The 23,473-nt window shown below is 49.9% G+C and overlaps 1 protein-coding gene across 2 annotated transcripts; it reads left to right on the top strand.

The window, feature by feature from the left end:
- The first annotated feature begins 5,762 nt into the window (after positions 1 to 5,762).
- Positions 5,763 to 21,137, top strand: MFNG (MFNG O-fucosylpeptide 3-beta-N-acetylglucosaminyltransferase). 2 transcript variants are annotated; one of them, XR_016441834.1, is made up of 9 exons: positions 5,763 to 6,723; positions 13,628 to 13,676; positions 14,626 to 14,728; positions 15,044 to 15,197; positions 15,342 to 15,427; positions 16,034 to 16,199; positions 16,765 to 16,850; positions 17,726 to 17,853; positions 20,481 to 21,137. XR_016441834.1 is itself a non-coding variant. In XM_090043073.1 (8 exons), the coding sequence occupies exons 1-8, from the start codon at positions 6,385 to 6,387 to the stop codon at positions 17,790 to 17,792; spliced, it is 1,050 nt and encodes a 349-aa protein (XP_089899199.1). In that variant the 5' UTR covers positions 5,763 to 6,384; the 3' UTR covers positions 17,793 to 19,171. The 2 variants fall into 2 exon arrangements, 1 of the variants encoding a protein (XP_089899199.1); XM_090043073.1 differs by lacking the exon at positions 20,481 to 21,137 and having other exon boundaries at positions 17,726 to 19,171.
- The last annotated feature ends 2,336 nt before the right edge of the window (positions 21,138 to 23,473 follow it).

Genomic DNA, 23,473 nt, shown 5'->3' on the forward strand with positions numbered 1-23,473 from the left:
AGACCCCCCGCAGACGTTGCCGGTGGTGTCGGTGGTGAGGGGGTGGGTGGCGAGTGGCCACTGCCCACAGATGCTGTCAGGAGTGTCGGCGGCGCCTTTTCACAGGGGGTGCATGTGCACCCGTGTGCACCCCCTATGCGTCGCTAGTGGTGAGGAGGAGCTAAGCTGTGTTTCACATAGCAGTGGGGATGCCAGGGGGGCAGCACTGGGAATGGCACAAACTGGTCCAGGGCTGAGGAAAAGTGACAGCACTGAGAGAACTGTCTGCCCAGCCCCATGGCATACGGAGGATGCAGAGAGAGTGCTTGGGTGCAGTGTGAAGATGGGTTGGGCAGTCCCAGAGGGTGAGGTGCACTGCATCTCTTCACAGTGCTCAGCTGGTGCTTCACAGTTTCAGAGCTCTGGGCAAAGATTAATTTGTCGATCTTCACAGCTCCCCTGTGAGGTGTTTTTCCGGTCTTTGGGTTTCTAAAGGAGTGCCTGTGTCTTCACAAAAATTTAAACCTACAGCCACTAAAATGTAGAGCAACCTCCTGGAGCTGCCCTGCAGCAATACAGATTGTCCACGAATGGGAAACGGCCACAGTGCCAATACGGATGGAGAATCACAACCAGCACTGCCCCCGCCGCCCCCTCCAGGCTCTGACACCGCTCCACCCAGTGCAGCCAGCACACAATGAGGCCTCTCTCAAAATGGGCTCTGCTAGTGGCAGGGACACAAGACCCAGGTGAAACCTTTTCTGGGGAAGGTCCTGGTACTAGCCCCCTCTTCACTGAAACAAAGAAGAGCCTGGCTTAGTTGCCTCTATCGGATGCTACTGAGGCAGTGTTGTGTGAGCCAGGCTGAACAGGAGCAAACAGGCAGTCAGCACAGCTCCGGGAGTGCCAGTGTTGAGTGCTCCCTGTGCAATGTGGATTTGGGACCAGGTAGCTGTCTTCTGCCTCAGCTGCAGCTTCCGAGTAGTTTCAAGGTATGACCCCACATAGAATATATCATACTCTAACCCCATGGCAGGGCAATTTTAGTAGCGTGGAAGGTATTAATGCCATTGTGCCAGACATCGGTCATAATCCAGGTAGGGCTTATTCCAGTGGTAGGATATCAGGCAGGTGGCTCAGTCTTAAACTTCTTGCCAGAATTTGGGCAAAGAAGGAACTTCTCCCATGTCAGATTAGCAGGGGCCACTGCCATTTCTTTTTGCCTTTCTTGGTAGCAGGGGACACAATCCTCTTTCTAGAATCATGTGAGTGTAGTTGTACTTCACAAATTCCCTGCTATTTCTGGGGCCTGAAGCTGTGTTGGTACCCTTGTCCCTCCTGCTCTCTTTCTGGGGCTTTCTGTAATCGCTTGTCCTCAGCACCAAAGGCCTGAAGTGGATTAGGGGATGTTTGGCAGCTGTGGTGATTAGGGGGCTGGAGTGGATATTTTTTTGGACCCTTTTGGGCAACCATCTCTTAGGGGGTTGCCTGTGGACCCAGCTTCCTGTGTTCCAGGACTGAGCTGGACCTGCCCTCTTTGTCAGATAAAGAACATAAAAATTTTCCCTGGCATCTGCTGCTTCCTGAATATCCAGGAGGAAATGTGGATTTCAGAGGACCCCATAGCCATATCCCTATTTTCAAGGTAGGGACAAGGCAAAGAAGAGTAAAGTGGTTATTTCCATGGGGTTAGGAACACAGTTAGGAACCACACTTTATCTCCCCACCCTGCTGTATCCACTGGGTGCTCTATCCCTGTTCTATCCACTGGGTGCTCATTCCCATCCTTGTTCCTGTCACTCCTGGTTTGTTTCAGAGGCCTACCCTCATCCATTTCACAGCTCTTCAAGCCCAGCTTTAGCTGGTTCCAGATGTGCATGGCAGGAAAGAGAAGGATCTTAAGTAAACATTAACTGCAGAACGTTCCCTGCCGTGTGACCGCTGGCACCAGTCCCAGTGTTGCTAGGGCACTCAGAGTGCATGATATCCCTGCGCCCCAGGGTGGCTGCCTGCTGCGGAGAAATGAGTCACACGCGTTGGGTAGCAGGCAGAATGCAATTAGCAGATGCGGGCACTGATTACCAGCCATAACAGCCTTGTATGAACCCATGTAAAGAGTCATTTAGGGAAAATGATTTACCTGACTCCAGGAGAGGGGATCTGGGTGGGTGGGTGGGTGGGAGTGCGTGTGTGTGCAAGTATGTGTGTATGTGAGAGACAGAGAGTGACCCCATGTAATGATGGCTTGGGTGTGCCAAGCTGGGGGTGGATTTCCATAAGGTTACACAACAACTTTACCTAGTGACGGGTTCCAACTGTCCCTACCATTGCTCACCCTGGTTCGGCTCCAGCAGTTAGCTGGAGTGTGCATGGCCCACTGTCCTCTGTGTTAATTAGACTTGCTCTAAGCAGGGCTGGAGGACAGGGTGATTAATCTGCCTCTAAGCAAGGTGCAGCTGGAAGCTATGAAGCAAGGCAAGGGAAAAGATGGCTCCAAGCCTTCAAAAGACTCTGAAGTTATGTTCAGCTCTCTGTTGGCCCCAAGGGGCTGTTTTGCCAGCTGGGGATTGCTGGAGTGTACAGATGCTTTTCCTAGTGCAACTTTATTCTCCAAAATGGCCCCCATCATGCCAAGGCAGAGTGGAGGTGTAGAGCACTATACTAAGGGTTAAACTGGTTCTCCAGGCTCTTTGTGCTGCCAAAAGGGATACAAAGCTCTCAAGATTGCTAAGTAGGTGTGAGTAACAGTGGGAGTTTCTGCAGAATTTCCCTAGTGTTTATCAGTTTCGGGTTGTTCTGGAGCTCCAATTGCCTTAGTAACAGGAGAGCCTAAGGGCGAATGTTCCCCATGATTCAGTAAGAATGTGCCGCTGTTCAAAGGGATCTAAAAATACAAGAGTCAGGGACCCTCCAAAGGGAGCTGGAGAGACTCCAGGCACACAGGAGATGATCTTGCTTCAGGAGGAGCTGAAGAGACCAGAAGTCCTGATTTTAAGGGGCAGATTGTGTGAGTTGCATCTCCTGTGGGTCACAGAATAGCACGTGTGATCCGGTAGTGGGGCAAATGTGGTTTTGTGCCACCTTTTTTAGTTCCCAGTTTGTGGACTATATATATACTTTTTTTCCCCAAGGGCCAAATCATGTCTGAATTCTGTTGGGCAAAGCCCAATAGTCATGTTCCAAATTTCCACTGAGCAGAGCTCAATCGTTCAAGTCTGTGTGGCTCTACCAACAGGCAAGTATCCTCTGTCCCAAACCCATCAGTCTGGGGCTTTGGATATTCCCCAAATCCATGGCATCCTACATGCAAGCCCTAAGCCTGGGAGCCTTGGAGTTTGGGTGCCCCCTAGTCTTGCTAGCTCCTAGCCAAAAGGCTGAAGAGCAAGCCATGGGGGAAACATAAATACAGTCCCCCATTGCCACAAAATTGTGCAGTCAAGTTTCCTGCATTTGGGGAAACTTGCAGGGGTCTCTTGTACCCCCAGAATAAAAGAGACAGGCCTCACCCTTGGTAATCATGATATCTCACCTCAGCACAGGCCAGGAAGCAGGACCCAAATAGTTTCCAAGCAGGACAATCAATCAGTCCATGTATTTGGCCTACCTGCACCAAGCCTCAGACAGGAGAGGGACTGAGGAGGGAGTTCTGGGAGGAGCACAGAGAAGGGGGTTGCTTTGGAGTTGCTTGCAACCCCCGGTGTAAGTTAGAGCAGCCCTTGGGATCTGCTCTAATTTATAGCTGCCTGCAGCTGAGCACTGTGGGAAGCTCCCCTGCTGTCTCCAGCACTCCCTCCTTCCTCCCCTACAGCAGGGGGGCTTTGAGGAGAAGCAGCACATTGCTGCTTGTATCAGCCCTCAGCAGTTTCTGGCTGGGGGGAAATCTTCCCAGGCCCTTCATTATTCCTATGTGCTGCTGGAACAGTCACTGGGGGATTCTGCTGGAACAGTTCTCCTGGGGGATGCTTGACTATATATTTCCAAGCTAGAAGGATCTGTTTTGATCTTGTGGTCTGACTTCCATCGTAGTCCAGGCCATGGTATTTCAGCCCATGGTTCTTGCACACCTTTACTTTAGGGAGACTCTCTAACATTTAAGGGGCCCTTGGACAGGAGTTGATGCTTGTGATTTGCAATGTAGGGCTGGGGAAATGTAAAGCAATGCAATGTGTCTAGTTGTTTTATTTGCAAGGATCCCTTTAGAAACACAAACTGACTGCAAGGCCTGAAAGGAACAAGGACTGGGGTCATCCGCAGCAGATAGGATGTCAGAGAACCTGGAGCATCAAATGAAAATATTCCTAGTGACTGGACTTGGGGTGAAAGGGGTGGGGGGGCACAAAACAACCACAGGCCCTCGTGACTGGACACCAGGGTTCAGAGGGGCAAGGCCTTCACTGCAGGGAAGACAACCCTGTCGCCCCCACGCTTGCTGTGTAGAACAGGTGAGTGAAGTTTGCAGTGTCACAGTGCATTCTCTCGCTCAGCCTCCTTGATGTGTTCAGGCTCGTGTACCCATGCGGGCACATGTGAGAGATCATTGTGCTGCATGAGAGGGTACAGAAAAGTCTTTCCCTAGCTTGTCCCAAATTCTAAGGCTAGTCCTGGCTTCTTGCCTCAGACAGCCCTCAGAAAGTGAGCTGGGGAGCTCCCTGGAGATCTCCTTGCACCTGGCCAGTGGTTAAAGCCGGCCAAGATAGGAAGGTGGAGCTCTCACTAACCAAGGAGCAGGCTTTCCCCAAGCCAGTGAGAAGAGGCAATGCTCATCCTGTCTTTAAGGAGAAGTGGGAAGCTGCATTCCCTCCCACTCCCCCACCTGGAAAATGCACAGAGGTGGCCTCAAGCCTGCACAGTCCAAGCTAGTCCCTAGCACCCCCCTTCCCTGTGCTTCCCCTCAGAACTCCCTGGCCTGTCCCTGTCCTAGCTGAGGCTTGGTACAGGCAGGCCAAATCCACAAATTCATCACCCTTCTTGGAAAACTATTTGGGCTCTGCTACCTGGTCTGTGCTGAGGGGTGACATGAGCACAGGTAGCTGCAGGAGGAAGGGGGAACCATAGGTGAGGAGAGACCTGGATGAGGCTTGCCCTGTACAGAGACTGGACCTGCTTAAGCATGGAGTAGGCAAGACCCTTTGAATGGAGTTGATGGTCCTTTGTACGGCATTATCCCTGCAGGGATGCTGAGCCTGGCATGGGCACCAGGAGGGGAGGCACTGTGGCTTGCCCCCTGCCCAATTCTTCAGTGGCTAGGAGCTGGGTTAGGCCCTGGGGCTGTCTCAAGCGCCAATCTAAGAGCCAGGGACGCCCAGGATACAGATGCTCTCAGCCGTACCCCTTCCCATCTGAGCTCTCCCCAACACTGCCTTCTGGGAGAGGCAATCTGGAAGGGATATTTGCTCATTCTTGCTTGGGAGGGAAATCCCCCCTAGCTTCTTTACAGTCACTTTGGAGCTAGTTTGCAAGATAAGATGCCCCTCCCTCTCCCACTGAATTGCTCCCTGCAGCCCTGCACCATTTCAGGGAAACTCTCTGAGGATCAGGGGGATGCAGAAGCATGCTGTCCTGTGGCAGATTTCAGGGTGGCCTGGCACCTCTGGAGATGGCTTGGCTCACAGCTTAGCCTCACAGATCTCTGGCTTGGCACGAGTCTCTGAGCAGGCAGCAGCTGGGAGCTGCAACAGAGCAGACAGCAAGCTTTCCCCCAGGCTGTAGGGCCCCGCCTGCCTGTGCCCATATAAAGGGATAGGCGGAGCCCAGGGCCAGTCTCTGGAGGGGAATAAGTGTGATCTGAGCAGACAGAGCAGGTGGAAGGCAGCCTGCTCAGCTGGCCTTGCTATCCCCAGCCCATTGCCTGCAACAGCCTCCAACCCGGGACGTGTCCCCATGCAGTCCTTGATGCTGGGTTAGATGCTTTGTTTCCAGCCTGGACCTCGGAGTTGGATGTTCTCCATCACACCTTCTGGAGACCTGGCGCACACTGCCTCCAGCCGGGATGGACGCTCAGCCTGAGCCCCTGACCTCTGAACCTGGGTCCCACGCAGGCTCTCGGTGTCTCAGCCGTGGGTCTGGGTTCATTCAGTTTGGGCTGCTTACCCGGGGCTTTGGTGTGTCAGCTTGCCGCTTGTCCTCTGCTATCTGGAAAAGCAAGTCTCCCTGGTCCCTGCCTCCTTCCTCAGGCTTCCCCGTCCCCAGAGGCGATTGTCTTCCTCAGATGAGGTGTCTGGCTCTCTAAGAATCTCGCTGTCGCTTTCTGATCCCCTCCCATCGCATTCCAGGGCCATATCATAGCTGGGCCTCACCCTCCTCTCGCCTCCCCCCTCGGAGAGGGACGGGCACAGAGTGGGACTGTGGACTGGAGGGAGAAGTTGGCAGCTGGACTACTGGCAGTGGCGCGCGAAGCTGGGAGCCATGCGGTGCCATCTCATCCGCAGCCTCTCAGGCGTTGCTCTCCTCCTCATCAGCCTGGTCCTCCTGTCTGTGAGGCATCATGGTGTTCGGGACACAGCCCAGTACGAAGGGCTCAGCGAGAGGGCATCAGTGAGCCCAGCTAAAGCATCCCCAGAGCATAGAAGAGAAGCCAGCAGCAGCAGGCAGGGGCAGAAGGAGTCACAGGCCCCTTTGAATGGGAGCTCTGGTGCCTTGAGAGGTCTTGAAGAGGTTTTCATTGCTGTGAAGACAACCAAGAAGTTCCACCAGAGCAGGATGGAGCTGCTCCTGGACACTTGGATATCCCGGGCAAGAGAGCAGGTGAGTGTGTGGGCAGAAGGGTGGACTGGCAGGCTCATTGCAGCAACAGGCCTCTTTGGGGACAGCAAGGAGGGTGGATCTAGTGTCGGAAGGGAGGAATAAGGGACCAGTGAGCTGAGCACTTCTTCAGCACATTGCCTTCACCATTGTGTATAGAAGTAAGGACACCCAGGCTGGGCAGAGGGCTTCAGTGACTCTGGGTGTGAACCCAAGTTCAGGGGGGCCTGAGAGGTTTGTTTGGACAGAGGGGTGGCATTTGACATAGAGCAGCTCTTCCTTACCTAGACGTGACTTTTCTCAGGGGTTTTACCCCATTTAAATCCTTTTTTTCTCAGGAATGCCATGCAGCATCCTAGTGGACACCTAGCCTCCCTTTCATAGCCAGGATCAAAGAAGACATGTGTTGCAAAACAAAATGGTGAATTGGCTGGGGGAGTTTTTTGTCTTCAGATGACTCCCCCATCTCACGTGTGAAGCGAGTGTTTTGGGTTTCAGACTCGCAGCTCCCTCCAGCCCTGTGACATTTGTGCACATAATAAAAACCACACTTGAGTTAGACAGGGTTTGCGGTGTGGTGTTACATATGGGGTGTGTGTAAGGCAGTCCTGGCAGCGTCTGAGGGCTGGCAGTGTCTGAAGAGGGTGCAGGTTGTTGGCCCGCTGCCTGCCTACCCCATGCTTGTCTTAGTGCAGTTTCCCCCCTCAGTTTCTTGAGCACTAAATTTACTCACATGCACTCTGACAATCCTCCCACCAGTCAGTTTGTGGTTTGCTTTCTTGATGCACGGCTGCTGCTGTGTCTTGGGCTTTGAGTATTGACTTGCCCTACCCTGAGAGTCTTTGCTTCCTCTTGGATGAGCCAGCTTGGTCACAGGTGACCTGTTGCTCATCAGTGATCCAGGGCAGGGCAGGGATCCCCCTCTGGACACGGAAAAGTCCCCATGGGGCTGGTTGTAGACTGGACACTGGAGCGCACTTTGGCAAACTGGGTAGTGTGTAGATGCTGTGGTGGCAGTTTGACTCCTAAATGAGCCTACCCCATTGCCAATCTCATGGTCATGGTGGAGGTGCTGCTCCCATCCCACCTCTTGGTTACCTATTTTCCCTATCAAGCTGCAAATGTAGTTGCAACCTAAGGCCTCGGTCTTAGTAGAAAAGAGTAGGTCTTGGTATAGGGGTCTGCCTACATACTTGGCCAAATGCAGCAATGACCCTAAGTGAGGAAGATGGTGGGGGAGATTGGAGGGGGGTGAGTAATAGAGACAGAGTATGGCATTCTGGGTAAAGGCGGTTTTTCCCTTCCTCAAGCTGAGCTGTTACTGTCTGGTGCTTTCCGCTGCCTAGTCCGTTGCGGTCGCTAGAGGAAACCTGTCCTATTTTGAACATGCTTCCTCTGTCTCTGTTGGTGTTTAAAATACCACATTTCCCCTTCTCAATGCACTTCTCCAAGGCCTGAGCTCTCTGGTTCCTACTTTTTAATGCTCCTTTGGGCATACCATAAGTCCCTGCATATGTGTACTGGGAAGGGGGTTGTGCTCTGGTGTGAGGTTACCATTGTTATCACTAGCTTTAGACTACTGGAGCGGGCTTGCAAAGCCACCCACACATAACTAACACCTTGATCACACTCAGGGTTAGGAAGTGGAGCCATAAGATGGTTGCTTGAACCTCCTCAAATGTATCCTATCCTCGGTGTATATATACAGGAACCGCAATGCAGGAGAACTGCTCTCATGGCATGGTTCGGTACCCACCAAGGCGCAGCGGCTTAAAGCCCAGTTTATGGAAATGGGAGTCTCCTCCCTTGCTTGCTCCGAGGGCCTTATGGCTAAAGGCAAGCAAAACTCAGGGGCATTTGAACTCCTAGCCTCTGGGCTTGGACCTGCGAGTAGGATGCCTGCAAAAGGTTTTGGAAACATCTGAAGCCCCAGGTGTGGGGGGAGGATGTTTGCCAGTAGTAGGGCCACTTATGGTTCTGGACTCTTGGATATGGATGTAGCTTTGGCTAATTTGTTCTCAAATACAAATTTAATTAAAAAAAATACAGGAACTGTTTGTCCAGACCCATTAGTTGTGCTATAAAAGTTGAACCTCTGCTGTTTGTACTGAGATCTGTGCCTAGTTGTTGACTCTCAAATCAAGCTGGCTGGAAAAATGGGAGGGCGTTTTCAAAAAATTGTAAAAAGAGACCTGATGATCTCATGAGGTCCCTTCCAACCCCTAACATCCATGAATCTATTTGTTTTTAAATGGTTGAAAACCTTCAAGTTTTTTGCCCCTTGTTATTCCCTTTTTCTCTTTCTCTGTTTTGCCAGGAAGATGGGTTGAGAAAAGAAAATTGAAATTTTTTTTTCCAATTTTTATTGACGTAAACTGAAAACTTTTGAGACCCCCTCCCAATATTTTGGGTTGATTCTTTTTTTGTGGGGGGAGGGAGATGGAAGTTATTTTTCTATCAAGAAGAATTTTTTTTTGCTAAGAAGAGAAAATTTTCAACATGTAAATATGATTGTAAAGGACAGGTAATTGTCCCGTTGAGAGACATAGGCCCTGTTGTACAGTGGTTTATGTGACTGTGGAGAATTTTAGCCTGTCTATAGCACTCTGCAACATTCAATAGTTAATCCCCACTGCACCCATCCTAGTGTAGTAGGTAAGTACCATTAGCCTCAGGGGGAAATAATGGCAGAAAGTTAAATGGCACAGCTAATGGCATAGAGGAAATAAGCAGTGGCACCAGGGCTGACTTGCAGGGATCATGTGCACTTTGTTTGGAGCTCAGTTCACTGAACCAAGCTGCTTCTCATGCAAACTGAGATACCCCAGCTTGTCACACGAGGTTATGTACAGCAGAGCCTTCTCCTAGGCAGGCAGCAGGCTAGGAGGGAGTTGTCTGTGTTGCCAAGGCCAACTTAGGTGGCAGTGCCTTCAAGTAGAAGTCTGGTAGTCTCACACCTGGTTTCATGGACCCCCAGGGGCCAACCCTGCATCACAGTAGGGGGAGGCCTGGTAATCTGTGATCTTTGTGATTAGTTTTTGTAATCCAGTACTGCTTAGAGACCCCAGCTGAGGTCTGGACACTGTCATGGGCTTGGTGCAGACACATCATGAGAGATTATCATAAAGAGCTTCCTGCCTAAATAGACAGAACAGAAAAAAGGTGGGAAGGGAAATGGAAGCACAGGAGAGGTTGAAGTGACTTGACCAAGGTGACTTACTGGGTCAGTGGCAGAGCCCAGTGCTCCTACGTTCTAGTTCTCTCTAGGATCATGCTGCCTCTCTCGGGGAATTACCTGCAACAAACTTTCAGCTACAGCTGGCTGGGAACTTTTGGGCAAAAAAAAGTCTTTTCTTTAGAAAATGTTGATTTGCTGAAACTGGAACTTTTCTCATGAGAAGGTCGGTTTGGTTGAATGTTTTGACTTGAAAGTATCTTGGAAATTTTTTTCTGAAAGTGTCAGGCTGCTTTCTGCAACATTTTCAAAGCAAAACTGTCTGGTTTGAAGTAAGATTGAATTGAGAAATCTCAGTGAATTGTAGTGAAAAAGAAAAATGATTGGATCGAAACATTTCAGTTGACCTAAACGAACATTATTTTTCCCAGGCTTTCAGCTTGTGAAAATATGTGAGGTCCAAAATCTCAGCTGTCTTCTTCACAGGTCAGAGGAACGGTTTCCTTCTCCAGGTTTGCTTTCAGCCCCTGCAATGGATTTGCATTTTCAAGGTGGTGTTTCTCTTAGTCTGTAAACAAGGGTGAAATGTAATCCTTTAGAGATGGAAGCTAAGTTTGGTCCTGATCTTTTCAGCTTATGCCCTGTTCCTTCAGTGGTGCCTGTCAGGACATTCCTCTAACAGGAGCTGTGCAGGCCATAAGCTGTTGCTCTGATGCATTACTGCAGCATATATACTCCAGTGGTAGCTGGCTGGTCATACAAGGCTGTTCTTGGAAATAAAGAGGGCTCTAGAGTTTCCTTAGTATCTGTGCCCCAAGAGAAGTCTCTCTTCCTACACACCCTACCATTTCCTTTTCAGAGCCTAAGGACACGCTTCAGACCCCATCATCCATGCCCCTGACCTGACATCACATTAACTGAAGTAATAAAACAATTTCTACAAGCTCCAGGTATTGGACAGTGGATGTGAGAACAAGACTTGATGACAAATCCTCCCCCCAGAGCCAGTAACTGCCTGTTGCAGGAGGGGAAGGGGGAGTAATGGCTGAATTACAGCTCCACTACTTCTGCACTTGTGGCCTGCCGAAATGGGCCCTAAAATCCTTGAGAAGTCAATAGGTGTTGGGATGGTGCAGCAGTGGGCATAGGGAAGAACCTAGTAGGCTAAGGAATCAAAGGAGCGGAGGGGACTACTCCTGTCCACCCCTCTGCTTCAGCTGGTAGTTGGGATACCAGGTGTGTCTCAGGTGAAATGTTCTGTGTTGTTCTCTGCAGGGACAGTGGCCATGGGAGATGCTGCAGTTTGAGGCCCTGTTTATACAGGGCACCATTGCCACCCAGCAGATCTAGGCATCATTCGTATGGGTGAAAGAAGCTGTCTCATTGAGAGAGGAACCTCCATGCTGCAGCCGGTGACTCACGCAGATTTCTAGCAGGGTCCTTTCCCTCTTCCTTCTGCCTGGGCTCGGGGTGGGGACAGAGGGAAGTTGCTGAGATGAAGAGGATAGCTTTTACTCCAGTGGCTCCATGCTCCCAAGTGTTGGGGACAGAGAAGAAAAGGAACTGTCAGCTGGCAAGCTGGCTGTGCTGAGCAGCCATCTTCAGCACAGAAGTGGAAAGGAAAGTTAGGGGAGAGCATATAAGTTTTCTTGCTGATTAGGGGCTTGTATGAATAGGAGGGGGGCATAATGCGTTTCTACAAGGGTGTGCAGAATGGGACATTTTTGTGCAGAGAGTTTAAGAGTTGGGAGGGAGATGGATGTGTGGACCATCTACTACTACCCTAGCAAAAATGCATCCTGGCCAGTGTTGAATATGCGTCTCAGGGCTGTTTTTCTCATGGCCTCTTTTGGGGAAAGGATCCCCCTTTCCTGTCCTGGCATGTCTTCACTCCTCCAGTGTTCCCAGTCCCCTGCTTTCTCTCTTCACTTCTGATCACGTCTTCTTGTTTCAGAGCCCAGTGCTCTCTTGGGTACAGGCTTGGGTGAGAAATGTTTCCTGTGCTGCTTAAACTTGCCAACTATCTCAGCTTTTCTCCCTCTCAACATTTGAGAAGCTGGAATCTTAGATTTCACAAAAATGAAAATCTGCAAGACAAAAAATGGTTTGGGTCAGTAAAAATATGGTGTTTCTGTCAGAACTGTTAAAAGCAATCTTTTTCCTATTGTTAGCTCAAATGTCTAACTAAGGAGTTGTTTCATGCTGACAAACTGAAGCCTTTTAGCTTTGAAACATGCAGAAATTTAGTTTTTCACAAAATGCTTGCAAGTTGCAGTCCTGCCCCTGGGAGGAGTTGGTTTTGACAAGGGGGGGGGGGGGGGGGAGTTTTTTTAGTGAAGAAAAGGTTCAGCTGAAACCTCCAGAGCAGGTCTGCTCAAGCTGCTCCTTGCTACCTGCCCTTCACAGAACCCATCAGAATCAGGTGGTCTATAGAAACCCCTTACCCCAGGGCTGCCCTTGCTAATGACTGTAATCCTGGTTTTTCCTGTTGGTGAATATGGCTCTTTCATTTACCTTTTCTTCCCTGAGGGGGATGAGGTGGGTGTGGGGAGGGCCTTGATAGCTTTCTAAATGGAGCACGGATGTGCTGGGGTCTGTCCTTTCTCCTTCCACTAAGATTTAACCGGGTGCTGTGTTTAACCAGCCTGTGGGCAGCTGGTGGAGAGATTGTTTAAGGCTTGTGTCTCTCTTTTTCAGCCCCTTTGATTCCCTGAAAGCGTATTTTCTGCTTGAGGGAAGTTTTTCTCAGCTGGCCACAATCCCTGCTCTGCTTGTGGGCCGGGGGGAGATGTCACACAATGGCAGCACAGGGAGTTAGGTGGGGGCCATGGCGGAGGAAGGGGCTGGGAGGCAGCAGGGGTCTATAGAAGCTTAACACACAAACAGATGTTCCTCCCTTAACCAAGTTTCCTTTGACCACAAAGCTTCTGTTTTCTGCTACAAACACCGAAGCTAAGCTGGCTGGGGACTCTGGAGCTGTGCAAGTTCTCCTTTCACCAGGTGGTGGGACTGGGGTGGGGGTGTGGGGAAGCTCAGATAAAACTGCATGTTTCTGAGGTATAGAGGCACGAGTGAGGCCCTTGGCTGCAGTGGGCAAATGTTCGGTAACTCCCAGAAGGAGAAGAGGCTCCCGGAGGTTGCCTCACTTAAGAGCACTTGTACAGACTTGCACCACCTGAGAGTCTGAGCCTAGGACTCCAGAGTCCCCCATTGATCTGGGAGTCTCCCTTGGCTGAATGCAGAGCTGGCTGTGGGGTGAGCTAGCTGGCAGAGGAGCGTAGAGGGGAACAGTCTTCCCTCAGTCCCCTGACAGAAAGGAGACTGCTCTCCTGACTGAGGCTGGTCACCCTCTCTGCCCAGACTGGGCATTCAAAAGGGTGGATGGAGTGGGCACCCTCTCAGGGACATGGAGGAGGAGTGAGCTGTGGGCTTGTAATGAGCAGAGCACTAGGCTCAGAGAGAGGATTACTTATCTGCAAATGAGCTCTGAAAGAGAAGCAAGAGTTGGGAGCACAAGGGAGAGAAGGGCTGATCAATGCAGGGCAACAGCTTCCCGCTCCATGCAGGGGGTCCCAGCTGCTTCACAGAGCCCAGGAGGAGGAAGCAGCAGCATGTTAAAGCACAAGCAAGTCTCATTAACAAACGCTTGGCTCCCCTTCCACCGTGTGTGTGTGTGTGTGTGTTTTCCAGGCCTTGGAGTAAACTCTCTTCCACTCTGTCTTATTTCCTCAGACATATGTCTTTACTGATGAAGAGGATGAAGCACTGCAGAAGAGAATGGGTAACTAGCCTTTCCCACATCATGGTACCCGCTACTGCTGACTGGCTCTGGATCAGGCTCTGAGCTGGGGGCTCTTCACCTCCCGCTCTATATGACAGGGCACTTCTCTGGATCTTGGGGTGGGGAAAGTGGGAATGGGGTTTCCCATTTGAAAGGAGGGAGAGCATCTGCCCTAAACACCTGCAAGGAGAATCTGAGGGTCCAGGTTCTTAAGGAATAGTCATATAGTGACAGAGGAGCTGGGTCCCTATTTCTTCCATCCTTGCCAGTGGTGGAAAGCTTGGCTAAAGCACTGGATGGACATTCAGAAAACTGGGTTCAATTCCAGGTTCTGCCACAGACATCCAGTATGACCTTTGGCGAGTTACTTAACTGTTCTATGCCTCAGCTCCCTGTGGGGAGGGGATAGCATTTCCTTGTACTACAGGGACATTGAGCTAAAGTCATTAGTATTTGTGAGGGACAAGGTCTTACACTGATGGGGATAAGCCCAGGCCTAGGTAGACTGTTGCTGCCAAGCAAATGAATAGTCACCATCAATGTCCCCTTCCTCCCGGTGATCTGCTTATGAGAAGAAATCCTAGACTCAAAGGAAAAAAAAACATGGCAAATAGTTTCCCTTTCCAGATCCTCAGGACAGCAGGGGAGTGGGTGGGTGTCCTGTTTGGCAAGCGGCTTGTGGGTCATGAAGCAAAGAACTGAATTAATAGGAAGGCAGAGCACAGAGCCCCAGAGACTGAGAGTGCACAAGTGGGTGGGAGCAGGGTTGCTGTCCTTACCAGGAGGAGCAGTGTATAAATGTGAGAAGGGCAGCACTGAATTAATTCAGAGGCCAGTTTCTGTGCTGGCTCCTCTGAGGGGTTTCTTTTACAGAAGGGCCCAGGCAGGGGGTGATCTGGGTGGGACAGACATGCATTATCTCAAGCTTTGTCTCCCTTCCCCTCCCCAGGTGACCACGCAGTATTCACCAACTGCTCTGCAGAGCATAGCCACCCAGCGCTATCCTGCAAGATGGCTGCTGAGTTTGATGCATTCTTGGCCAGTGGCCTGAGGTGAGTTCAGGAGTTGTTTTTATGCCTGCATTGTGGGGCAGGGGAAAGGCCCTTCCACCTCGTGATGGTAGTGACTGGGATCCTCGTTGCTGGCTGAGGGCTGCTTGTCGAGTGCTCAGAGTGGGAGGCTCTGTGGGGGGTTCTTTGGAAAAGGATGAAATAGGGGCTAATTCATGGAAGAGTTGAGTAGCCACAGCCCCTACTGAAGTTGATCAGTGTGCAGGAGCTCCCCACCTCTGTGTAGAAGGCCCTTGAGATTCAGACTGCAGCATCATCCTGACTTAACCTCTTGTCTCCCTTCCTTTCCATGTTCAGCTGGTTTTGCCACCTGGATGATGATAATTACCTCAACCCACATGCCCTGTTGAAGCTCCTATCCTCTTACTCTCCAGCATGGGATGTTTACATTGGGAAGCCCAGCCTGAACCGGCCCATCCAGGCTTCTGAAACGCTACCCAACAACCAGACGGTAAATCCCATGCTGCAGCCTTGTGGCTCAGGAGGAAGTGGGCTGTAGCCTGAGTCTGTATTTAATGGCCAGTGTTTTGATACAGAGACCCACGGGTAGCGTGGTGGTGCTCCCATTTGAAACCTTGCTTGCCTTTCTCTGCAGAAATCTGTATGTTTCTGGTTTGCTACGGGAGGGGCTGGATTCTGCATCAGCCGCAAGCTGGCAACCAAGATGGCACCTTGGGCCAGGTGAGTGGTGGAGCTGTGTCCATGTGAGTTCCCGGGTGGAACATGGGCATGGATATGACTTATCTGAGGGTAGGGAGCTCAGTTTTGCAGCTGAGGCCTAGCCACTCCCTGCATGTCAGTCCTGAAAGTGACCCCATCACTATGCTCAGGAGCTGTTTTTTTTGATGGGCAGGAGCTTCCAGGGATGTCTGGGTGGGGTGGGGGCTGGTTGCCAGAGCTTAATTCCTCAGTGGTGAGGCTGGGTTGTGCTGCTGCAATGTAGACATACCCTAAGTGTACATGTGGTGATGTGTACACATGAGAGATGACACAGTACAGGTGTGCCTACCCCATTACAAGGGACAGGGGTGGGCACATAAGTGCACTTACTGCTGTGTATTGTATTGGTACTTAGAAGCCCCAGGTGGGTCCCTGGGCCCTGTTGTACTCAGTACTGTGCACATGCAGAGTTGGGCAGTTGCCTACCTTCTTGCAGCCAAGGCTGACTGACTCCCTGAGTTACTCCACTGGGGATTGTAGCTGGGGATGTCCTGCCCCCGTGCCCAGCTCCATGGTGGGGGTCCCCCTTGGATGTCTCACTGATCTCTGCAGCTTGTTCCCTTTCAGTGGGCATAACTTTGTGAGCACCTCAGAGCTCATCCGCCTGCCTGATGACTGCACTGTGGGCTACATTGTGGAGTGCAAGTTGGGTGGGCATCTGCTCCCCAATGCACTCTTCCACTCCCACCTGGAGAACCTGCAACTGATCTCCAGGCCCCAGCTCCAGGAGCAGGTGAATGGGCACCCAGGGGGGTGTGAGATGTGGAGGAGGCGAGCAGGGGGTTGAGGGAAGGGAAGCCAGCTGTTTTTGATTCGCATCACCCTGGTGGTAACTGTGACATTGATTGAATCAATTGCACATTATTTTGATGAGGCTTTTCTGACAAATTCTTCCCCAGATGCCTCCCTGCTGTAATGGGTGGAGGATGAAAAGGCAATTAACTAGCCAATAAAACTGCTGCCAGTCAAAGCTCACGGTGGTGGTTCTCTGTTCAAGCAGCAGCACAGCCAAAGGAAAGGCCTCTTGTCCACTAGTGGGGCTATGCCTGTGTCACAGCTCTGTCTGGGGGGAGGGATGGTAAGGCAGGATAGGGAAGGCAGGGGAGGAAATGGAGGGTAGGAGCAGCCCAGAACCAGCAGGCTGCCTTGGTTATTAAATATGGAAGGAATATGGGAAGGATGGGGTGGGGGGAATGGGCCAGAACTGATGGGAGTGTCTGCTGCCCACTGAAAGCTGTGTCACCAGTGCTGCCTACTTGCTCCCTAACCCTTCCCTTTCCTCTGCTCTGTCTCTGCAGGTCACCCTCAGCTATGGTGTCTTTGAGAGCAAGCTCAATGTTATTGAGCTGAGTGGCCCCTTCTCCCAGGAGGAGGACCCCTCCAGGTGCGTTCCTGTGTGTTTGCTTCTCTGTGCACATTCCCACCTCTGTGAAAACTGGTCAGGAGAAGTGCAGGGCAGGATCGAGAGGCATCAGCAGAGTCAAGCAATATTTTGGGCGTGAATAGTTTGTTTGCTTCCAAAACGTAGTTTGGGGTTGCCTGAAAGCATTTGCTGAACTCTGCACAAATTTGCAAATCTTTTTGGCTGGGAAAAGGTGGTTAAAAGTCCCAATGTTTTGTGTGGATGTTTTCAGAACAGAAACCTTTCCATTTCCCATTTCAAAATGATGCTTTGAGACCACACTGACCTCAGTTTAGCCTTCCTCCACCCCCATCCAAAAAGCAGAAGCATTTTATTCCACCCAGAGTGAGCCTCTATCCCCTTTTATTCTCTGTTTCACTGAGAAAACTGAAAAATGTTCATTTTGGGTTGATCCGAAACAAACATTTGCTGTCTTCCCCTCCCCCCTGCCCTTTCACTTAATGAAATGAAACAACCCACAGCTGTTTGTGCTGCTCTGGTAGGGAGATCATAGCTTGGAGAGCAGGGGATGGGACGGGGCAGGAATGAGGAGGTGGAGGTAAAGTAGTACCCCCTGTGCTGCTTATGGCTTTAGCATAAATGCTGGCTGGAGCTGGGCTGATGCTGCATTTTTTGGGTGTAGACCAAGGAGTTTTGGGTGAGACTTATCTCTGATCATCTTTACACCCTTCTGCACTGTTTGGGAAGTTGGAGACGGATGCCTTGCCCACTAACTGCAGTGCAGTGAGAGCATCTGGTGTGGGATGGGGCACTGGGGAGATGTGCTCCTCCCACGCAGCCCTGCTTTATTCTGCAGCGAGAGCCATCTCTTTACATTCCTCCTGTGTCTCCTGCAGGTTCCGATCTCTTCACTGCCTTCTCTACCCTGACACTTCTTGGTGCCCGCAGCCTATTTTCCGGTGATGGCCGACCTCCTGGACTCAGAGTCAAGATGAGGCCGGCGACCCTCCGTTTGCTCTGTGTGGTAGGGGGCTATTGGTGAACCCTGGCTTTCCCCTCTCCCCCTCTTCAGTGCCTGCCCTGAGACCACATGCTGCAGCCAGCCATAACCTTGTGGGAGTCTGCTTCATAACTGTGGGACAGGGCAAGAGAGGGGAGCCCACATGAAGGCTCTCATATGCAAAGAAGGATGGCATGCATGTGATACTCGGCTGCATCCCAATTTTCCCTGGTCTCCAGGTCAATTGTGAAGGCTGAGGGATGGGAGCTGGGGGAAGGTGGGGACCACAGCAGGGTTCTGGCCTCAGCTGCTGGGCATGCATAGGTGGGGACTGGGTGCCCCCTGCTGCCTGGATGGAGCATATATGTGTGTATCCATCCTCTTGAAGCAAAGATCCTGTGATGCCAGAGTTGGTGTGCTAACGGAGCATAACTTGCCCCACCTCCAGCCCTTACTGTGTAGATTCCCTCCATGTACAGCACCAGATCTTCTTTTTGTGACAAACCGAGAAAGCAGCTTTCCTATCTCTCTACTGAGCCTGCTGGTCAGGATTCCTATGGCCCAGCCTCCCTTGCTGAGCCTGTGCTTAGATAGTCTGGCTAACTCTCAAGCCTGAAATAAAATGAGCTTGTGGTCAAGTCTTTGTATTCAATCATCCCCAGAGAAGCTTAGGGTCTGCCCCAGAATCTGCTCTGTGACTGGGGCAGAGGGAAAGGCAGGCGCAACGCATCCTCTCAGGAGCTTGACAGAGAGGGGGAGTGACATTGTCTTTGGGGGGGAGGTGGGGCGGAGGGTGCAGTGCCTGCATTGCTCTAAGGAGCTCTCTCTCCTGGAGTTATTCCTCTCCCTCTTCTCTTCTTAATCTGAGGTCATGATAATCCTTTCCTTTAATTATCTGTCCTTTCAGATTAAACTCCAACCTCAACCTGGGGGAGGGTATGAGAGAAGAGACATAAAGAAGGATCTGGAGTGGAATGAAGGGGTGGGGAGCAGGAGGCAGAGAAGGAGCACTTGGGTTGTGGCTTTACCATCTTCTCGACTTCCACCCCAGAGCCCATTGATTTGCTATGGAGTGAAAAGAGTAAGGCAACTAAATTTTTGCCTTTGTACTTTTTCCATTCTTCTTCCTCTGTTCTTCCCTCCTACTCAGTGCTGTAGGGAGGAGAGAGAAGGACCAGACCAGTGATTCTCAATCAGCGTGTTGCAGCACCCTAGGGTGCCTTGAGATCCTCTTAAGGGTGCTGCAGGGAGCCATGTAATGTTAGCATGCTTAGGTATGCAAACATGATGAGCCCAAAGGCTACCTATACACATGTTTGGAGGTGGGGGGGGATGACACTTTTTTTTTTTTTTTTTTTTTTTTTTTTTTAATTACAGCAGTTTATGGAGAGTCACTCTAATTAAAGTGGCTCACCATCACATGTATTAAGCCCCTCCACGTTTCAAAATGGCCATGGGATGCTTTAACCAAAGCTTATTGGACAAGCTTTAGTTAAAGCGCTGCATGGCCAGTTTGAAACATGGAGGGGCTTAATACATGTAATGCTGAGGCAATGCTAGAGCATCCTAATTAGAACGTGGAGCAGATGTGATTAATCAGTGCTTCAGGGAAGAGAGAGAAGGACTATACCAGTGATTCTCAATCAACATGTTGCAGCACCCTGGGGTGCCTTGAGATCCTCTTAAGGGTGCTGTAGGGAGCCATGTAATGTTAGCACCATTAGGTTTGTAAACATGATGCACAAGACGATTGAGTTTTAATTGAGAGAATTCTCAGTGCACTGGTTGAGAATCGCTGGTCTAGTCCTTCTCTCTCCTCCCTACAGCACTGAGTGGGAGGGGAGAACAGAGGAAGAAGAAGGGAAGAATTAATCAAGTAATCACATTAATCAGGTAGACTCGATTAATCAAGTCTGCTGATTCATGTTCTAATTAGAATAGGAATGAGCACATCTATAGGCAGCTGAAGATTTCAAATAGGAATTCATAGTTTTAAAAACACTGTGACCTATTGTGGTCTTTCCAAGTTCCTTGCCACAGAAGATTTGATCTATTATTTTTCTGTAACCAAAAAAAAAGAGCAGAAACTAAGAGCTGGTATTTTTTCTGTGGGATGTCATTAGTCTAAAAAGGACTAGACACATGAGGGCACTGACTGACCAAAATGTTTCCTAGCTCTTTGTCCAGGATGCCCAAAATGTCACTGGTTGACGGGAAATGAGGAGCAGTTATATTTTGTCCTTGTACCTGGTAAATAACTTGAGGGCAAAGCCACTTTCAGTGGGAATGTGCTTTTCAGAAGTCAGAGGGGCACAAGAGAGATTTGTGAGGATTGCATGTGAAAAAGCAAATGCAATTCCTCCAGAGACCTCCAAATTGGCAGAGGAATCTTTAAAACTAGAGCACACAGCTGTGCCTGCTGCTGACGGCATGGAAGTGACCCATGGAAGGCACTGCCACCTCTTTGTGGTTTTGAAAACTGGGCCGCTCATTGCCATGCAAACAAGGTCCTGTTCTCTTGGAGGATGCTGCACACCTGTAAATTGCTCTTGGGCAGGCTGCTCAACGGTTAAAAAATCCCACCTTTCAAAGGAGCTTTCCACCTTGGTAAAGAGGGTTCAAGAACTGACAGAGCACTTTGATTTTTGTAGAGCAAGAATACAGTGGCCTGTTGTGTCACTTTTCCAACTGAGCTGATTCTTCCAGCCATTATCCACCTTCTGAAGAAGCGGAGAGCTCTCAAGCCCTGCTGTCTGTTACATACAACACATTCTTTGATCTGGAAACTCCTCTCTGGCCAGGAACAAGGACTTGCTGATAAACATTATATGCTCATTGAGAGAGAGGCAATTGTTATCTTGCACAGCTACATGAGCCTAGTAACCGTAGGATTCAGAACACTTGAAAGTGAAGCAACCCACACTTCTGGAATAAGTGTGTGTGAGGTTAAGAAGAAGATTGAAGTCTCCAGTCAATGCAATTGAAATGATTTGGTGTTCCAGATAACCAGGACATGAAAGAGATTCTGACCGGAAGTGTCACAGATTCCCAGAAGTTTAGGGTCAGAAGGGACCTTGTGAGATCATCAGGTCCAGCCCCCCTGCTCTGGGCAGAAAAGACTGCTGGGGTCAAATAACCCCAGTACAGTGTCTTCTGAGAGAAGAGAGGAGTTTACAATTCTTTTTTATTAACCATTCAAGATCTTGCTTTTCTTGTGTATTGAGTAATCGGATTAAAAAGGGTAATCCTATTTGTCTTTGCTCCTGCCATCCCTTTTTCAATCAAAACATATCATAGAGTGAGGGGGAGGGGGGAAGCAGCACAATACTTCGTTTCTTGGGCAGACAAAGTGCAAAAAATGGAGGCTGGTGTAGGGTCAGATCCATGGGTAAAGTGGTATCGTTCTGTTTATACCAACTGTGAATCCAGCCTCAACCTTTTCAAACTGGTGGAATGTTTCTTAGCTGTACCTGCAAGTGCTGCTACTGTGGAGAGTGCTTGCTCTTGTGAAAAAGCCTATGAACTGATTAAAAGAGGGGATGTGGGGTTGAGAAACTGGGGTTGCATTAAAATTAGAGAAGAGCCTGTTGCAACTGCTACACTACAGTAGTAGAAAGGAAGGATCTTCTCAAAAGCAGACCAAAGGATCTGGGAGTACTCCTGTAAGAACAGAAAGACAGCTTAAGGGGCCATTCTCAACTTGAAATCTGATCAGTGTTAAAAACATGAGGTAAAATTAGTTTCAGGAGCTGTGTCTGCCCTTCAGGCCACTTGTCAGATGTGGTGGCTTTGCAATCTTATTTTATTAAAATGGAGAGCTGCTTGGGGAAAACTGGCAGGGAGAAAACAGCCAACATGAAAGTTTACAAGGGGAATTTTTCCTCACTGCTCTCTATTGAAACAGTTCACACTGTGAAATGGTTCAACAAGCTCCGTTAAAATGTTTTTTCCCCTTCCTGGTATTGTGAGAACAGCCCCTGTCACAGAAATGAAACACTGGAGGGTTCATGTGCTTATTTTGATGCAATAAATGGGCCCTGAGTCAAAGGTGTTAATGTGACCCTATCACTGTACAACATTAAACAGTTAACCATGGTTCAGTGTTTCGAGTGCAGAGACGGTGGCCTGCTTATTACCATGGCAACAAGCATCATTAAAATCTTTTAAACCTGGTATTAAAGATACAGAGAAAGAAGGAAAAACCCAGTGAAAGCATCTGGAATGTATTCAGCAAGGCTTTCACTGGGACAATATCCCTTACTCAATGTCTTAGCCACAAAGAGTTCTTGTAAGGAAAAACTCCATTTGAGCATCTTTCAGATGGTATAAAAATTGATAGTAGGTGTCCTTTTTGGGGAAAGGGAAAAAGAGCAGTTAGTTGAAATAATCTAAACTTGCTGCTGATCTGCTTCCTTGAAGACAAGTGCACAAAAGGGGAGACAGGAATAGCAGAGAGCAAATGCTTGTGGCTCTGGTGGTGACTGTTCCTTGTCGTCTCGCTGCTGGAGAAACAGAGGTAGCATGCAGTCTTAAAGTTATCAGCCACTCAAAGTGCTGGCAAACTTCTACCAGACTGTTTAAGGCATTGCTTTTAGGTCCCTCACTGGTGCACGGCTTCTAGCAATGTTGCAAAAGATGCCATCCCTGGTTGCTCAGACAGAGGCTTGTTAAGTAGAAGCCAAAAAGAGAGAGAGGAAAGAGAAGTAGGAGGTGGGGAAGGAAAAGAGCACCCAAGTGGGGATAACAGGAGGAACACAATCTCACTGTCCAGGTGATGGTCAGGATTCAGGCAAAGCCATAGACATGGTGCTGTCTGCTGGTCCCCTCTCTCCAACCTGGATGCCTTTCAGGTCAGGAAATGAAGTCCCCATGACATCACGGTTGAATCTGGGCTCTCAGGAACTAGAGGGGTCACTGGCCATAATGACTAAGCTCATTCCCTTCAATCCAGTTGCATCCCAACCCAATTGATCCTTCTCTGTCCTTTAGTTAATCACCTCCGGTGGGTGGTAGGGGGAATAGGTCCTCCCTTCATTATTATGTTCATTAATTAGACCTCATTTTGAACATCCCAATTTTGGCCCTTCAGTTTCTAGTTCCATTTTCCTGTTGAACTCACCTGTTCTTTGGACTTTATGAGTACATCTACACAAGACGCTTTACTGTGTATTAGACTAAGCTAATGCACAGTAAAGCATCACTGTCTGCATGTGTAGGGCAATTACTTCACATTAGTTTAGTCTAGTGTGCCATTAGCTAATGACAATACAGACAGGTACTAGAAAAATGGTGCTACTGCATGTGTAGACTCTGACCGGGAACAAATTGCTCCCAGTCTGCCCAGGCAGCAGAGTGTCAAAACTGCTGCCTGGCTAAGCCCCAGTCTCTGCAGGGCAGGGGAGAGCTGTCCTAGCTCTGAGAGTGGGTCCCTCTCAACCTTGCAAAGATCAAGCTGGTCCTGGGGGAGAAGGGATGGAATGGGACAGGGGGAGCTGTCTCAGCTGGGTGGGCAGCACCCTCCCAGCTGCATGGATCCTAGTCTCCCCATGGCTGGGAGGGAGCTGCCCACCCAGCTGGGACAGGTCCCTCTGCCCCACTGGGGCTTGGGGCCAGCCCAATTTCCCCACAGCTGGGAGGAACTGTC

Source organism: Crocodylus siamensis, chromosome 4, assembly GCF_052110815.1.
Source record: "Crocodylus siamensis isolate JL-2025a chromosome 4, ASM5211081v1, whole genome shotgun sequence".
NCBI lineage: Eukaryota > Metazoa > Chordata > Crocodylia > Crocodylidae > Crocodylus > Crocodylus siamensis.

What these genes read in the sequence shown, in the direction of transcription:
- MFNG (XM_090043073.1), top strand. Translation starts at nt 6,385, where the DNA reads ATGCGGTGCCATCTCATCCGCAGCCTCTCAGGCGTTGCTCTCCTCCTC. An exon ending in TATCCCGGGCAAGAGAGCAG is followed by an intron (nt 6,724 to 13,627) that starts GTGAGTGTGTGG and finishes TTATTTCCTCAG; the next exon opens with ACATATGTCTTTACTGATGA. An exon ending in GGCCCCAGCTCCAGGAGCAG is followed by an intron (nt 16,200 to 16,764) that starts GTGAATGGGCAC and finishes CTGTCTCTGCAG; the next exon opens with GTCACCCTCAGCTATGGTGT.